The sequence below is a fragment of the Antedon mediterranea genome, chromosome 4 (genome assembly GCF_964355755.1).
Source record: "Antedon mediterranea chromosome 4, ecAntMedi1.1, whole genome shotgun sequence".
In the NCBI taxonomy this organism is placed as follows: domain Eukaryota; kingdom Metazoa; phylum Echinodermata; class Crinoidea; order Comatulida; family Antedonidae; genus Antedon; species Antedon mediterranea.
In genome coordinates this window covers 23,412,684-23,431,484 of record NC_092673.1, presented here as the reverse complement: position 1 = coordinate 23,431,484, position 18,801 = coordinate 23,412,684, and the positions used below count along the sequence as shown (strand labels likewise).

At 35.7% G+C, this 18,801-nt stretch overlaps 1 protein-coding gene across 1 annotated transcript in view; it reads left to right on the top strand.

The window, feature by feature from the left end:
• Window positions 1–8,961: 8,961 nt before the first annotated feature.
• The window catches only part of LOC140046961 (carboxyl-terminal PDZ ligand of neuronal nitric oxide synthase protein-like), a 46,546-nt gene continuing 36,706 nt past the window's right edge, over window positions 8,962–18,801 (top strand). Inside the window, exons 1-3 of the mRNA XM_072091737.1 lie at window positions 8,962–9,158; window positions 11,776–11,975; window positions 13,410–13,481. Coding sequence (XP_071947838.1) covers window positions 11,871–11,975; window positions 13,410–13,481 — 177 coding nt within the window. The 5' untranslated portion in view covers window positions 8,962–9,158; window positions 11,776–11,870. The remainder of the gene's footprint in view (window positions 9,159–11,775; window positions 11,976–13,409; window positions 13,482–18,801) is intronic.

Below are 18,801 nucleotides of genomic sequence, written 5' to 3'. Positions count from 1 at the left end.
TAGTCGTCCAGTATAAGTTAGAGTGGGACCACTGGTCCGGTTTACTCAGCTCTCATCTTTAAAATTTGAGTGTAACTCATTTACGATTTTTAAAATATAGTGAAATTTGATACTGTATTTGTGAGAAAATGGCGGATTGTTCCTGGGAGTCACTTGGTAGGATTATACTAGGGTACCTCCTTAGTTGTCCAGTATAAGTTAGAGTGGGACCACTGGTCCCGTTTACTCAGCCCTCATCTTTAACGTTTGAGTGTAACTCAATTACGATTAATATTTTAAAATATAGTGAAATTTGATACTGTATTTGTGAGAAAATGGCGGATTGTTCCTGGGAGTCACTTGGTGGGATTATACTAGGTTACCCCCTTAGTCGTCCAGTATAAGTTAGAGTGGGACCACTGGTCCGGTTTACTCAGCCCTCATCTTTAACATTTGAGTGTAACTCATTTACGATTTTTAAAATATAGTGAAATTTGATACTGTATTTGTGAAAAATGGCGGATTGTTCCTGGGAGTCACTTGGTGGGATTATACTAGGGTACCCCCTTAGTCGTCCAGTATAAGTTAGAGTGGGACCACTGGTCCCATTTACTCAGCCCTCATCTTTAAAATTTGAGTGTAACTCATTTACAATTTTTAAAATATAGTGAAATTTGATACTGTATTTGTGAGAAAATGGCGGATTGTTCCTGGGAGTCACTTGGTGGGATTATACTAGGTTACCCCCTTAGTCGTCCAGTATAAGTTAGAGTGGGACCACTGGTCCCATTTACTCAGCCCTCATCTTTAAAATTTGAGTGTAACTCATTTACAATTTTTAAAATATAGTGAAATTTGAAACTGTATTTGTGAGAAAACGGCGGATTGTTCCTGAGAGTCACTTGGTGGGATTATACTAGGGTACGTCCTTAGTCGTCCAGTATAAGTTAGAGTGGGACCACTGGTCCGGTTTACTCAGCCCTCATCTTTAAAATTTGAGTGTAACTCATTTACGATTTTTAAAATATAGTGAAATTTGATACTGTATTTGTGAGAAAATGGCGGATTGTTCCTGGGAGTCACTTGGTGGGATTATACTAGGGTACCTCCTTAGTCGTACAGTATAAGTTAGAGTGGGACCACTGGTACTGTTTACTCAGCCCTCATCTTTTAAATTTGAGTGTAACTCATTTACGATTAAAAAAATATAGTGAAATTTGATACTGTATTTGTGAGAAAATGGCGGATTGTTCCTGGGAGTCACTTGGTGGGATTATACTAGGTTACCCCCTTAGTCGTCCAGTATAAGTTAGAGTGGGACCACTGGTCCGGTTTACTCAGCCCTCATCTTTAAAATTTGAGTGTAACTCATTTACGATTTTTAAAATATAGTGAAATTTGATACTGTATTTGTGAAAAAATGGCGGATTGTTCCTGGGAGTCACTTGGTGGGATTATACTAGGGTACCCCCTTAGTCGTCCAGTATAAGTTAGAGTGGGACCACTGGTCCCGTTTACTCAGCCCTCATCTTTAAAATTTGAGTGTAACTCATTTACGATTTTTAAAATATAGTGAAATTTGAAACTGTATTTGTGAGAAAACGGCGGATTGTTCCTGGGAGTCACTTGGTGGGATTATACTAGGGTACCTACTTAGTTGTCCAGTATAAATTAGAGTGGGACCACTGGTCCCGTTTACTCAGCCCTCATCTTTAAAATTTGAGTTTAACTCATTTATGATCTTTAAAATATAGTGAAATGTGATACTGTATTTGTGAGAAAACGGCGGATTGTTCATGAGAGTCACTTGGTGGGATTATACTAGGGTACCTCCTTAGTTGTCCAGTATAAGTTAGAGTGGGACTACTGGTCCCGTTTACTCAGCCCTCATCTTTAACATTTGAGTGTAACTCAATTACGATTTTAAAAATATAGTGAAATTAGATACTGTATTTGTGAGAAAACGGCGGATTGTTCCTGGGAGTCACATGGTGGGATTATACTAAGGTACGTCCTTAGTTGTCCAGTATAAGTTAGAGTGCGACCACTGGTTTCGTTTACTCAGCCCTCATCTTTTAAATTTGAGTGTAACTCAATTACGATAAAAAATTTTAAAATATAGTGAAAATTGATACTGTATTTGTGAGAAAATGGCGGATTGTTCCTGGGAGTCACTTTGTGGGATTATACTAGGGTACCTCCTTAGTTGTCCAGTAGAAGTTAGAGTGGGACCACTGGTCCCGTTTACTCAGCCCTCATCTTTAACGTTTGAGTGTAACTCAATTACGATTAATATTTCAAAATATAGTGAAATTTGATACTGTATTTGTGAGAAAACGGCGGATTGTTCCTCGGAGTCACATGGTGGGGTTATACTAAGGTACGTCCTTAGTCGTCCAGTATAAGTTAGAGTGCGACCACTGGTCCCGTTTACTCAGCCCTCATCTTTTAATTTGAGTGTAACTCAATTACGATAACATTTTTAAAATATAGTGAAAATTGATACTGTATTTGTGAGAAAATGGCGGATTGTTCCTGGGAGTCACTTGGTGGGATTATACTAGGGTACCTCCTCAGTTTTCCAGTATAAGTTAGAGTGGGACCACTGGTCCCGTTTACTCAGCCCTCATCTTTAACGTTTGAGTGTAACTCAATTACGATTAATATTTTAAAATATAGTGAAATTTGATACTGTATTTGTGAGAAAATGGCGGATTGTTCCTGGGAGTCACTTAGTGGGATTATACTAGGTTACCCCCTTAGTCGTCCAGTATCAGTTAGAGTGGGACCACTGGTCCGGTTTACTCAGCCGTCATCTTTAACGTTTGAGTGTAACTCAATTACGATTAATATTTTAAAATATAGTGAAATTTGATACTGTATTTGTGAGAAAACGGCGGATTGTTCCTGAGAGTCACTTGGTGGGATTATACTACGGTGCCTCCCTAGTCGTCCAGTATAAGTTAGAGTGGGACCACTGGTCCCGTTTACTAAGCCCTCATCTTTTAAATTTGAGTGTAACTCATTTACGATTTTAAAAATATAGTGAAATTTGATACTGTATTTGTAAGAAAACGGCGGATTGTTCCTCGGAGTCACATGGTGGGGTTATACTAAGGTACGTCCTTAGTCGTCCAGTATAAGTTAGAGTGCGACCACTGGTCCCGTTTACTCAGCCCTCATCTTTTAAATTTGAGTGTAACTCAATTACGATAAAATTTTTAAAATATAGTGAAATTTGATACTGTATTTGTGAGAAAATGGCGGATTGTTCCTGGGAGTCACTTGGTGGGATTATACTAGGGTACCCTCTTAGTTGTCCAGTATAAGTTAGAGTGGGACCACTGGTCCCGTTTACTCAGCCCTCATCTTTAAAATTTGAGTGTAACTCATTTACGATTTTTAAAATATAGTGAAATTTGAAACTGTATTTGTGAGAAAACGGCGGATTGTTCCTGAGAGTCACTTGGTGGGATTATACTAGGGTACACCCTTAGTCGTCCAGTATAAGTTAGAGTGGGACCACTGGTCCCGTTTACTCAGCCCTCATCTTTAAAATTTGAGTGTAACTCATTTACGATTTTTAAAATATAGTGAAATTTGATACTGTATTTGTGAGAAAACAGCGTATTGTTCCTGAGAGTCACTTGGTGGGATTATACTAGAGTACCTCTTTAGTCATCCTGTATAAGTTAGAGTGGGACCACTGGTCCCGTTTACTCAGCCCTCATCTTTAAAATATTAATCGTAATTGAGTTACACTCAAATTTTAAAGATAAGGGCTGAGTAAACGGGACCAGTGGTCCCACTCTAACTTAAACTGGACAACTAAGGAGGTACGCTAGTATAATCCCACCAAGTGACTCTCGGGAACAATCCGCCATTTTCTCACAAATACAGTATCAAATTTCACTATATTTTAAAATATTAATCGTAATTGAGTTACACTCAAACGTTAAAGATGAGGGCTGAGTAAACGGGACCAGTGGTCCAACTCTAACTTCTACTGGAGAACTAAGGAGGTACCCTAGTATAATCCCACCAAGTGACTCCTAGGAACAATCCGCCATTTTCTCACAAATACAGTATCAATTTTCACTATATTTTAAATTTTTTTACCGTAATTGAGTTACACTCAAATTTAAAAGATGAGGGCTGAGTAAATGGAACCAGTGGTCGCACTCTAACTTATACTGGACGACTAAGGACGTACCTTAGTATAATCCCACCATGTGACTCCCAGGAACAATCCGCCGCCGTTTTCTCACAAATACAGTATCTAATTTCACTATATTTTTAAAATCGTAAATGAGTTACACTCAAATTTAAAAGATGAGGGCTGAGTAAACAGGACAAGTGGTCCCACTCTAACTTATACTGGACGACTAAGGATGCACCCTAGTATAATCCCACCAAGTGACTCCCAGGAACAATCCGCCGTTTTCTCACAAATACAGTATCAAATTTCACTATATTTTAAAAATCGTAAATGAGTTAAACTCAAATTTAAAAGATGAGGGCTGAGTAAACGGGATCAGTGATCCCACTCTAACTTATACTGGACGACTAAGGGGGTACCCTAGTATAATCCCACCAAGTGACTCTCAGGAACAATCCGCCGTTTTCTCACAAATACAGTATCAAATGTCACTATATTTTAAAAATCGTAAATGAGTTACACTCAAATTTTAAAGATGAGGGCTGAGTAAACGGGACCAGTGGTCCCACTCTAACTTATACTGGACAACTAAGGAGGTACCCTAGTATAATCCCACCAAGTGACTCCCATGAACAATCCGCCATTTTCTCACAAATACAGTATCAAATTTCACTATATTTTTTAAATCGTAAATGAGTTACATTCATATTTAAAAGATGAGGGCTGAGTAAACGGGACCAGTGGTCCCACTCTAACTTCTACTGGACAACTAAGGAGGTACCCTAGTATAATCCCACCAAGTGACTCCCAGGAACAATCCGCCATTTTCTCACAAATACAGTATCAATTTTCACTATATTTTAAAAATTTTTTACCGTAATTGAGTTACACTCAAATTTAAAAGATGAGGGCTGAGTAAACGGAACCAGTGGTCGCACTCTAACTTATACTGGACGGCTAAGGACGTACCTTTAGTATAATCCCACCATGTGACTCCCAGGAACAATCCGCCGTTTTCTCACAAATACAGTATCTAATTTCACTATATTTTTTAAATCGTAAATGAGTTACATTCATATTTAAAAGATGAAGGCTGAGTAAACGGGACCAGTGGTCCCACTCTAACTTCTACTGGACAACTAAGGAGGTACCCTAGTATAATCCCACCAAGTGACTCCCAGGAACAATCCGCCATTTTCTCACAAATACAGTATCAATTTTCACTATATTTTAAAATTTTTTTACCGTAATTGAGTTACACTCAAATTTAAAAGATGAGGACTGAGTAAACGGAACCAGTGGTCGCACTCTAACTTATACTGGACGACTAAGGACGTACCTTAGTATAATCCCACCATGTGACTCCCAGGAACAATCCGCCGTTTTCTCACAAATACAGTATCTAATTTCACTATATTTTTAAAATCGTAAATGAGTTACACTCAAATTTAAAAGATGAGGGCTGAGTAAACGGGACCAGTGGTCCCACTCTAACTTATACTCGACGACTAAGGATGCACCCTAGTATAATCCCACCAAGTGACTCTATGGAACAATCCGCCGTTTTCTCACAAATACAGTTTCAAATTTCACTATATTTTAAAAATCGTAAATGAGTTACACTCAAATTTAAAAGATGAGGGCTGAGTAAACGGGACCAGTGGTCCCACTCTAACTTATACTGGACGACTAAGGGGGTACCCTAGTATAATCCTACCAAGTGACTCTCAGGAAAAATCCGCTGTTTTCTCACAAATACAGTATCAAATTTCACTATATTTTAAAAATCGTAAATGAGTTACACTCAAATTTTAAAGATGAGGGCTGAGTAAACGGGACCAGTGGTCCCACTCTAACTTATACTGGACAACTAAGGAGGTACCCTAGTATAATCCCACCAAGTGACTCCCAGGAACAATCCGCCATTTTCTCATAAATACAGTATCAAATTTCACTATATTTTTTAAATCGTAAATGAGTTACACTCAAATTTAAAAGGTGAGGGCTGAGTAAACGGTACCAGTGGTCCCACTCTAACTTATACTGTACGTCTAAGGAGCTACCCTAGTATAATCCCACCAAGTGACTCCCAGGAACAATCCGCCATTTTCTCACGAATACAGTTTCAAATTTAACTATATTTTAAAAATTGTAATTGAGTTAGACTCAAATTTAAAAGATGAGGGCTGAGTAAATGGAACCAGTGGTCGCACTCTAACTTATACTGGACGACTAAGGACGTACCTTAGTATAATCCCACCATGTGACTCCCAGGAACAATCCGCCGTTTTCTCACAAATACAGTATCTAATTTCACTATATTTTTAAAATCGTAAATGAGTTACACTCAAATTTAAAAGATGAGGGCTGAGTAAACAGGACAAGTGGTCCCACTCTAACTTATACTGGACGACTAAGGATGCACCCTAGTATAATCCCACCAAGTGACTCTCAGGAACAATCCGCCGTTTTCTCACAAATACAGTATCAAATTTCACTATATTTTAAAAATCGTAAATGAGTTAAACTCAAATTTAAAAGATGAGGGCTGAGTAAACGGGATCAGTGGTCCCACTCTAACTTATACTGGACGACTAAGGGGGTACCCTAGTATAATCCCACCAAGTGACTCTCAGGAACAATCCGCCGTTTTCTCACAAATACAGTATCAAATTTCACTATATTTTAAAAATCGTAAATGAGTTACACTCAAATTTTAAAGATGAGGGCTGAGTAAACGGAACCAGTGGTCCCACTCTAACTTATACTGGACAACTAAGGAGGTACCCTAGTATAATCCCACCAAGTGACTCCCATGAATAATCCGCCATTTTCTCACAAATACAGTATCAAATTTCACTATATTTTTTAAATCGTAAATGAGTTACATTCATATTTAAAAGATGAGGGCTGAGTAAACGGGACCAGTGGTCCCACTCTAATTTCTACTGGACAACTAAGGAGGTACCCTAGTATAATCCCACCAAGTGACTCCCAGGAACAATCCGCCATTTTCTCACAAATACAGTATCAATTTTCACTATATTTTAAAAATTTTTTACCGTAATTGAGTTACACTCAAATTTAAAAGATGAGGGCTGAGTAAACGGAACCAGTGGTCGCACTCTAACTTATACTGGACGGCTAAGGACGTACCTTAGTATAATCCCACCATGTGACTCCCAGGAACAATCCGCCGTTTTCTCACAAATACAGTATCTAATTTCACTATATTTTTTAAATCGTAAATGAGTTACATTCATATTTAAAAGATGAAGGCTGAGTAAACGGGACCAGTGGTCCCACTCTAACTTCTACTGGACAACTAAGGAGGTACCCTAGTATAATCCCACCAAGTGACTCCCAGGAACAATCCGCCATTTTCTCACAAATACAGTATCAATTTTCACTATATTTTAAAATTTTTTTACCGTAATTGAGTTACACTCAAATTTAAAAGATGAGGACTGAGTAAACGGAACCAGTGGTCGCACTCTAACTTATACTGGACGACTAAGGACGTACCTTAGTATAATCCCACCATGTGACTCCCAGGAACAATCCGCCGTTTTCTCACAAATACAGTATCTAATTTCACTATATTTTTAAAATCGTAAATGAGTTACACTCAAATTTAAAAGATGAGGGCTGAGTAAACGGGACCAGTGGTCCCACTCTAACTTATACTCGACGACTAAGGATGCACCCTAGTATAATCCCACCAAGTGACTCTATGGAACAATCCGCCGTTTTCTCACAAATACAGTTTCAAATTTCACTATATTTTAAAAATCGTAAATGAGTTACACTCAAATTTTAAAGATGAGGGCTGAGTAAACGGGACCAGTGGTCCCACTCTAACTTATACTGGACGACTAAGGGGGTACCCTAGTATAATCCTACCAAGTGACTCTCAGGAACAATCCGCTGTTTTCTCACAAATACAGTATCAAATTTCACTATATTTTAAAAATCGTAAATGAGTTACACTCAAATTTTAAAGATGAGGGCTGAGTAAACGGGACCAGTGGTCCCACTCTAACTTATACTGGACAACTAAGGAGGTACCCTAGTATAATCCCACCAAGTGACTCCCAGGAACAATCCGCCATTTTCTCATAAATACAGTATCAAATTTCACTATATTTTTTAAATCGTAAATGAGTTACACTCAAATTTAAAAGGTGAGGGCTGAGTAAACGGTACCAGTGGTCCCACTCTAACTTATACTGTATGACTAAGGAGCTACCCTAGTATAATCCCACCAAGTGACTCCCAGGAACAATCCGCCATTTTCTCACGAATACAGTTTCAAATTTAACTATATTTTAAAAATTGTAATTGAGTTAGACTCAAATTTTAAAGATGAGGGCTGAGTAAACAGGACCAGTGGTCGCACTCTAACTTATACTGGACGACTAAGGGGGTACCCTAGTATAATCCCACCAAGTGACTCCCAGGAACAATCCGCCATTTTCTCACAAATACAGTTTCAAATTTAACTATATTTTAAAAATCGTAATTGAGTTACACTCAAATTTTAATGATGAGGGCTGAGTAAACGGGACCAGTGGTCCCACTCTAACTTATACTGGACGACTAAGGGGGTACCCTAGTATAATCCCACCAAGTGAATCCCAGGAACAATCCGCCGTTTTTCTCACAAATATTTAATTCCTAATACCATAAAAGCCATAAGTAACAATAAAAATGTAAAGAATGCACAAACGGCGTTTCATAGTTATTGTTGGCTGGAAAAAATAAAAGTGGGCTGGCTTATTGTTGGCTGGCTTATTGTTGGCTAGCTTGACACAAGCGCCTGCTGCATGAATGGATCACGATTTTTTACACCGTGACCATTTATCGGTTAGATGTTGGTGTAAGACGGTACTAAACATTGTAGTTGGTCTGTTGTTTGTTGCTCAATTCTCACCTGATATTGTGATAACTGAAACTATTTGGGGGTTTTTAACTATATAATTGCGTTTTTAACCCTTGGAGAGTTAGCTTTTAATAAAAGGTAAGTTGATACTTTTAAATGACAGATTAGATTGTTTACCACCACCACCGCACCGGATACTTGATGTACACTTTTGACATAACAGAGACCAGAGGCTAGCCCAGCACTGCTCAGTCAGTGCAGACTCCAGCAAGGAGGTGAAAGTGTAGGCCTACTCTCAATCAGAGAAGCCTTACCGGCTACGTGTATATTAGCTTACTACTGTTAGGCCTATACTCTTATTCTTATTCATTTACCGATTTCTTAAAATGTTTTTTCGACCAATGACACTAATTTTGGTGGCAATAGATATAAAACTCTGTACAGTTCTGGCACCGGAATGCAACTGCCCAGCGCTCGCTTAGAGATACTTTTGCCTTTGCTATTCGCTGAGATGATCTGGTCTCTGGACCTCTAAACCTAATAAAAATATCCGTTTAGGCAATGATGGGTAAAGACCAGTGAATAAATAGTGAGTTTAAAAAAAAACCGCTGTGGCTAAAAATATGGGGCGCTAGTTCCGTTTTGCACCTGTTTTTATTTTGACTTCCTTTTGACTCCAAATTGTTAAGCAACTTGTTGTGAATACCACACCTGAAAATTGGGCCTCATAAGTACTTTTATGAAGAAGAATCGCATAAAAAGTAACAAATAAATCCTTTAATTGATGATTTTACAGACATGTTTCTCGCATACCGTTTGCGAATTTAGCATACTCGAAGTTCAATATTTTCGTGTCTATATGGAGCGCCAAAAGAGCAACAACAATAGATGGTTAAAATCTCAATGGAATGCGTCTTCTTTTAATGCATTTATTATTGAAATACACGTTAAATTTTAATATATTTTGTCAATAAAAATGCTGTAACATTTTACTGCTAATAATTTGCTGTTTTCAAATAGCAACCAACCCTAGGCCTAGAGTAATACTAACGCCCGTATTCTTAAACCGGACTTTAGTCGTAGTTCAAGCTAAAACTAAAAAAATGACGTCATTTTAATTCATAAACCGAACTTCAACTAAATCACCGACTAAATCAGGCCAACCTTGACTAAATCGAGACGGATTTTGATCGATTTTTTTAGTCCTGGAGGGGGCAGGCTCAATGGTCAACTAAATGGTTTTAAACGATGTTTATAAAAAACGTAATAGTCTTTGAGTTGTTATATTGGCCAGATATTGAAGAATGAAATATCTATATTTATATTAGCTTAATTAAATATACATTGGTGTAAGTTATAATAATGAAAATCATCTTTATTTACAACTGTATACAAATTACATTATTTTCTTCGCGCAAGTCCGACTTGAACTACGTCACGCCATAGCGACAATGGGAGATGCGGCAATTCACCACGCGATGGAATGTTTAGGGGGCCTAGCGCTTTCTTGTCACGCTAGGAAGTGCGTGGTTCGTCGCGATCATACTTTGTTGGAGGCCTAGAAAATATGAAAGTTACCGTACCGCCATGGTTCCTAAATATATTTTGAAGATTTTGTTTGTTGTTAATCAAAAGTACTTCACTGTTAAATTAATACTGTGATCTTGTTCTAATAATTAACGATTAAAATTATTTTTCATGTATATAGTCCTGATGCGTAAAAAGTTTTGTAAGAAAATGGAAAGTGATATCAATGCCCAAAATTTCATCTGCTCCTCAAATACTCTCTTGTCATTGGCTAATGTTTAGCCTTTGTTACCCAGACGTGTGCAACTCGACTAAAAGCTCGACTTCATTAAGTCAAACTGCAAACTTCGACTACTTCATTTTTTAATCGAATTTGAAGTAATAGCTCGAACTACGACTTTTTCAAGTCGAACTTTGAACTACGACTAAAGTCCGGTTTAAGAATACGGGCGTAAGACTAAGAGGAATATTATTTAGATCAGGTACACCCCTACACTACATACTGTCATGTAATATGATGATGAATTTGTCGATTTTCATTCCTAAAAGTTCCTGCGAAAACCATGTACAGTATCAACAGTAATATATTTGTTGCATTGACATTGACAAAATATGATAAAATTGAACATAATTTTCACCAATAAATGCATTAAATATACACAATTTACTGAGTTTTTAGCCCTCTATTATGATTGCTCTTTTGGCGCTTCATAGAAACAACAACATTGAACATGGAGTAAATTCACGAACCAATGTGCGAGAAACACGTCTGTAAATTAATCAATTTAAAGGATTTTTATTTGTCACTTTTTGTATGATCTCCTTCGTAAAAGTATTTTTGAGGCCTAATTCTAAGGTGTGGTACTCACGATAAAGTTACTTAACCAATTTTGAGTCGAAATAAACAACAGGTGCGAAACGGAACTAGCGCCAAATATGGTACCGTAAAGGTACGGTAATTATAGAGGGCACGCACTTCCGTTAAAGGTACGGTAAAATTGCATTCCTAAAACCCGTACCTAAATATAAAACTTGTTCCTAAATATTAAAAACCTAACCCTCTTAATTATCTATCTTCTGGTATGCTTTTACTCATTATCAATGGCTGACAAGTTGAGTTGCCATCCAAAAGAAAGCCTATTCAACAAATGTATTATAATAAATAATTGTCTACAATTTGATTTTTCAATTTACATGTAGTACACATTAACTTTGAATTGTTTTGCAGGTTTTTTTTGAAGAATGGAATTATCTTTATTAAAGACTGATTTTAGACTTGATTAAACAAAACTATTTTGAGATTGAAAGTAGAAGAACATAAACATGCCTAAAAGGAATAAATACAATTTGGTGGAAGACACGTACGATTCCAGAATCCCGTTGCATAATGACGAAGCGTTTCAACATGGTATTCATTTCCAAGCGAAGGTAATTTATTAAAAATGAACGCTAAGCATTTTAAATTTTATTTAAATACATCATAAAATAACATACAAGAAGGTATTATGTATCCCATGAGTCATAAACAATTTCTTATATTATATTCCGTGTATAGGTAATGTACAGTATTATACAAAATGCTGTATTCTTGAGAAATCTGTTTAAAACTACGTGTCCATTAAAATTAATTTGGGTACAAGAGGAGGTAGGTTGTCCAGGCTCGTACAGTAGGCAGGGGGGAATTTTTATGCTTTGGACAAACCTTTTTTATTACAGAGAAACATAGATTTGATAAAATTGTTTGTTCTGATTGCATTTAGGAAGTCAATATTTGTCATGAGATCTATCATTACATTAATTTATTTTCCTCAACAAATATGCTGCCTTGAGCGCTTCGCTTTCAGACCCCATTGCAACTTTGCTGAATTCTAGGCCCTGGGAAATGTTTCAGGTCCTGCCTACAACCCTTCCCTGGTTTGAGGAGTTAATATTTTAAACAAATGTTATGGCATCTTTTGCTGGTCTACCAATGTTTTTTAAATTCTGGTCCTACAGTATTTTAATTTACTGTACTGTAATCAATTTGAACCTTGCATTTAAACTAGAAATTATATTTAGAAAAGAATAAAATATTTCAATGCCAGTAATAAACAATATGAATATAATTTTAAATATATTTGCTATGCTGTAAATATAAAGTTAGATTGTGTTTGTCCTAATGAGAATACCTTACGTAGCCTTTTATCTGATTTTTATAAACATTTTATTGACTTGTTGCTTTGTGTAGACTTAATATTGAATTTAAAAAGGTCTAAGTTGAAGTCTTTCTTTGTGGTTAACTGAGCATATAGCTAGTAAAAACAGCTTATTCAACAACATTGGGACAGAAGAATGCCTCAATGCCCTGGTTCACTCCTAAATGCCCTGGTTCACTCCTAAATGCCCTGGTTCACTCCTAAATGCCCTGGTTCACTCCTAAATGCCCTGGTTCACTCCTAAATGCCCTGGTTCACTCCTAAATGCCCTGGTTCACTCCTAAATGCCCTGGTTCACTCCTAAATGCCCTGGTTCACTCCTAAATGCCCTGGTTCACTCCTAAATGCCCTGGTTCACTCCTAAATGCCCTGGTTCACTCCTAAATGCCCTGGTTCACTCCTAAATGCCCTGGTTCACTGCTAAATGCCCTGGTTCACTCGCTAATTTAATCTATGCATTTAATATTGTATAATTCATAAAATTATTCATACAATAATGTACCTGTACATCATACTGTATTATTAACCTTTTATAGATTCAAATGTTTTTGTTGAATATTTCTGGGCATTTTTCTGGAATTTGTTACTGATAACAAAAAAAAAAAAAAATACAAAAATAGAATTATATATTAATCAGATTTAATCCGATTTCAATTTTCTTTTTTAGTATATTGGAACACTTGATGTGCCACGCCCAAACAGTAGAGTTGAAATTGTGTCGGCCATGAGAAGAATAAGAGTACGTTTTTTAATGTTTTTGTTTTTTTAGATATACTGATACATTGTTCATTTTTACAGTATAGTATAGAGACCCCAGGATTAAGGGAAACATTTGGGACCAAACCAAATTTGATTCACTTGAAAGTGTCCCTTAAATATTGCAGGTGTTCCAAGAAAGGAGTTCTACTGTGGTTTGTATTAAAGTTGTCTATTTCGTGTCTAGCTTACCTGTATAAACCGACAATAGCCCATTATTTATCGCATACATACATATAAACCATTTCTATTGTGCCTTATAAAAAAATGTCACAAACTTTCTCAATACGCTGTGGACTTTTCAAATATATCCTGTATTAAGCGTTGCGTCGTTTTGATGCTTTTAACTATGGAGCTATTAAGAGTTATTTTTTTATATATACGCAACTCAATTAATGTCATCCTACAAATCGGATTTTTGCACTGTGTTCATACAGTGTTATACCATGGTTACCAACTCCGACCTAGACCTTAATGTTTGACCATTTGTTTTACACTCAAAAGATTTACTGTATCAGCCCGCATTTTAACTTTAACTAATGTAGATTGCAAACTGGTCATCAAGAAAACTCCATACCTCTACAGTGCAGCACTCCAACCTATACTGCCATACAGAATATTTTGTTATTGATTGTTTTTCGAAAGGTTCTCGATCAATTTAACTTGTGAAATGTAATTCCAGCGCATCATGTTATCTCATTACTGTAGGCAAGGGAGAAAATAATTGTGATTTATTTTTTTTTTTTTCTGATTTTAAATTATTTTTGTCAAAAAGCTTGTCGCATTGAAGCATCCTAGCATTCACAAGATGCTCGCTGAAAGGATGAAATGAAGATATAAAGTATTTAAATATATACGTTTACGTTTTGTAACAACATAAAAAAAATTGAAAAAAAAGTTGCCAAAAGACTGACACTACTGTATGTTGCCTGTTAATTAATTAATTATGGACATGGTATTCAATTGCAACAATCTGCTCACTGGAGCATTCTGTAGAGAATGGAGAGTGCAACAAAATATATAATTAATAGTTTTACTGACGATGTAAAAGTAGGAAGGATACTGAATTAAAAATTATGATTATGATGTCATAAAATGGTCCTATGTTGTGAAATGCTTTATTATTTTTTTTTGGTATTCAAACAATTTCTGAATAATCTTTATATCCCTGGGAATGCAATTCCTTGTGGGTTTTTTTTTTAACATAAATTATAGGGTGATCACACTCAGTACAGTAAATCTACACTCATTAACACCACATGTCTAGACCACAATATATAATTTATAACATATTATTGGATGCCAAACTATTGTGTTCCACTCTCTCTAGTAAATATAGTTTGGTAATTAAAAGGCAATAATAACATCTTATTGACTGATGTAGATTCTCAAAATTCTTAGAGACAGTGGAACCTCTATTAAGGGGACAATTTTGTGACCCAAAAAGTGTCCCCTTGTTCCTTGAATAGAGGTTGACCATAATGTTAAAACATATACTTTTCCTCATTTCTTTCACAGGGTGTCCCAATTAGGAGGATTCTAATGTATTAAATAAGGGGTTAGAATACCCAAATAAGGGGTTAGAATACCCAAATAAGGGGTTAGAATACCCAAATAAGGGGTTAGAACTGTATATTTAAATGCATTGTGGGCTTATTTTAATTTTATAAGGACCTTTTACAGAGTTCAGAGTTGTAATTCTTTTTTTAATTAAATGTCTTGATTGTAATTTCGTAAGTAAAACAAATCACTTTTCTTCTGAACAGACAATTTATAGAATAGATTAATGCAATCTTTTAAAGAAGAATTTAATCATGTTTCTTGATTACTGTATGATTTATTAAAATGGTATCATTCAGTAGCCCTTGTCATAATTGCTACTCCATCTTGAATCTGGCAACTAATTAAAAGTGATCAGTGCAATGATGTATTTTCATTCAAAGATTAAACAAATATACAGTATAAAATGTTATCTCTGTGGGAGCACAAATCTAAAAGTTTTTATCTGCCACTGTATTTTGTAGGGTATTGCTAAACTATATACCAAAAAAAAAGTTTGTTGGTGTACATGACATACTATACAATACAATAGTATTGTACTGTACTTAATATAGTTAATGCATCGTACAGTAAAAAAAAAGTGAAGCTTGGTGAAAGGCCTTAATATCCAAGATAACCGAGTGCTGAGTGAACATATTGTATGATTATACATCCATGATAATTTGAATATAAAGAAAACATTTTGTCAATATTTCAGTGTCCTTCAATATAACTTACTGGTACTTTTCTATACATAATTATTTATACATTGTTTTTGTAATTTGCAAATGTACAGGTACCTTTAGTAGCAGTATGCATGGATTTATTACTTACTGCACAACAAACCACTATTATTCCTTTATCCCTTGTGGGCTAGACAGTGAGCATGTTAAAAATAGTAACAAGTAGCAACACTTTCCTCAATAATACTGCCTACAGTAGGTACAAAATGTAAGATATAATGTTCGGTTTAGGTATGAACTAGTAGGGTGTGTTACACTAATCTTTTCCTGGTTCAGACCTACTCTGCATAAGTACGATAAAAGCACCGATATGTCTGAACTATTGGCACTTTATACTGTATCTACATGTATTAGGCCTACTTCAAATCAAACTACCTTTGGATTATTTGGTAGAACAATTTAGGAAATCAAGCCTTGCTATATTAAAGTTGATTAAAGCATTAACCATTGCATACCAGATTCTTAACAACTTGTGCATAACCTTTAATAATACATAATAGAATCTTTGTTTTATTTTATTGCACATTCAGCCACACACACTTAGGCCTCAATGCCACAGTAATTGTTGTCGTTAGCTTCTCTGTAATCCAGAGTTTAAAGGCTTAGAATACAGGATCCCTAATAATTTCTATGGTGGAACTCATTGCCTTTCAAACTGTCATTTCATGTTGCAAGCTGATTTGATGATGTTTCAATTGTGCCTAATTATAAGAAGGCTTTACAGTAAAAAGATTTAGATTTACTTCATTAATTAATGATTTAATTTAAACATTATTTATACAGTATAAATTCAAGATTTAAGGAAAAAATAGGACATACTTGCAGAATTCATTCAAAATCCTGCCCATTTTTATTTTATTTTCAAACCCAACCAACAGCAAAATAAATTCGCCAATAACAGGAGGGTAAAGATGCAAAGAAATCTAACAATCGTTTTGTTTTTGCACAGCTGGCATTCCATAGATCATATTATTTGAGGCAATAGCAAGCTATGTGCCAAAATTACTGTTTACACAAACATATTATTTTAATTCAATAAAAGCATTATACCTGATGTAAACATGAAATGATTTTGATTAAAAATTATCTGTTTTAAAGCAGTATTTGTTATCTTTTAAACAAGAATAACAGCAATATGTTATCCCTTCTTCAAGCATTCATGATTTCACCTTTGAAAAACCTCTCAGTCCTACAGATAACAAGTGTATTCATTTTCTCCTTAATCACACTCCACCTGCACAGAATGTGAAGTGAGTGTTTTTTTATAAGCTACTTGTAGAAATAAATGTCTGGATAATCATCTGCTAAAGTGCCAAAAACATATTTATTATTGGTCTTTGCTATTCCAACCTTCAAACAACATTGCAGGGCAGGAGGATTATGTCTAAAGATAAAGTGTGCGAAACAACAATAAATTCAAACTGAAATTTCAAATGTTATGTCTATTCCGTGCCTAGCTTACCTGGATAAACCAGAGGGAGAGGTATGATATGAAAAGGTAAAGTTCCTTGAGCCTCCCTGAGCAATATGAACTATTCTGCCAACCACACTCCCTCACGTTGAATACAGGTTTTTCTACAAAGAACCTTTTGAATACTGTAGCAAATACTCAATTGATACCAATGTGAATAATTAAATATAATTTTCCTCAGGAGTGAGATACGCATTGATCAAAGCATATTTATCGAAACGTCAAGAAACTCAACAGTTCTTTTCAGAACTAATACACATGGTGTCGGTGTACTGCAAACTTTATATCAACATTACAGAAATTAGAAACAGTTTTGTTTCTAGAACTATGATATTGAGTATCCAGCACACATAAAACATTGCCACTCTAAATGCAGTATGTACCTGATTGTAAGGCATCAGTAGCTATAGAACACAGTTTTCCAAGGGTCATTGGCCAATATTTATGACTTGATATTTGATTGCTGATCCGTTACAGTCTATTGCACCTGATATGTATTTTGATTTGTCTACGAGATACTCGTAGTTTTAATTATTCTTACCTTTCAAAGGCCAGGCTTCGACATGCCGTATCAGGCATAACAAAATAGCCATCCCTGGCTTAGCAGACATAACACACTTGTCATCAATAAATACCTGAATAGGATCAACTGATTTTTCGTCTTTGTGGTTTTTTAAAAAACATTTTATTTTCAAAGCAAATATTTGTTTAAAGAATTTTCCTCCTAGGTTGGTTAATTTATAGAGTGCTTTACAGTCCACAAGTGGCTACAATAGATACATTTTTGGATGGCATTAATGTATTTGAGGATGGGTTGTAGAAGGTACAATAGGCCTTAAAAAACCATTTATGAAATTTAGGTTTAGCTCATTCGCACCCACATCAGCCCATGGAGGTATATTTTTATACCTCCCTGATCAGCCATCCCAAACTGCCAATCTGTGATTGTATACAATACTGTACTCACATTATTATTCTCATATAGTTTCCTTATAATATTTCTATGGTGTTAGTAGATGAATTTGCGGACTGTAAACATTGTGTATTGTTAACGAGTCACAGAAATCTTTACAGTATTAAAGCATCTTTGATTTAACAGTGCCGTACACGGTAAACATTTTAATGAGATAGTGCCATGCATGGTAAACATTGAATCTTTAATTTGATAGAGAACCGCTGTAAACATTCAATCTATTCCATCATTCATAGCCTAATGAGCTTCTGTTGAAATAGTGCCACTCAAGTGTGTCATCAATTTTATCTGATTGGATAATACTTCTTTAGAGATAACATTGTGAAAATCACCTGCTTCAGCGATTGTTATTTCTAGTTTATCTATCTAGTTTCGCCTGTCCACACATCTTTTCTATGTTCTGTATCTTTTCTACCTTGTATGACAAATGATGTGTTTTGCTACATTTTATATTGCAAGCCTATATTCCATCTATGTATAATTTGTGTATAAATACTGTAGCCTATGTTCACAAATGACCACAAAGTGTTATATTGCAATATGTTATCATGAAAGTCATACCTTAATTTAGACCTGG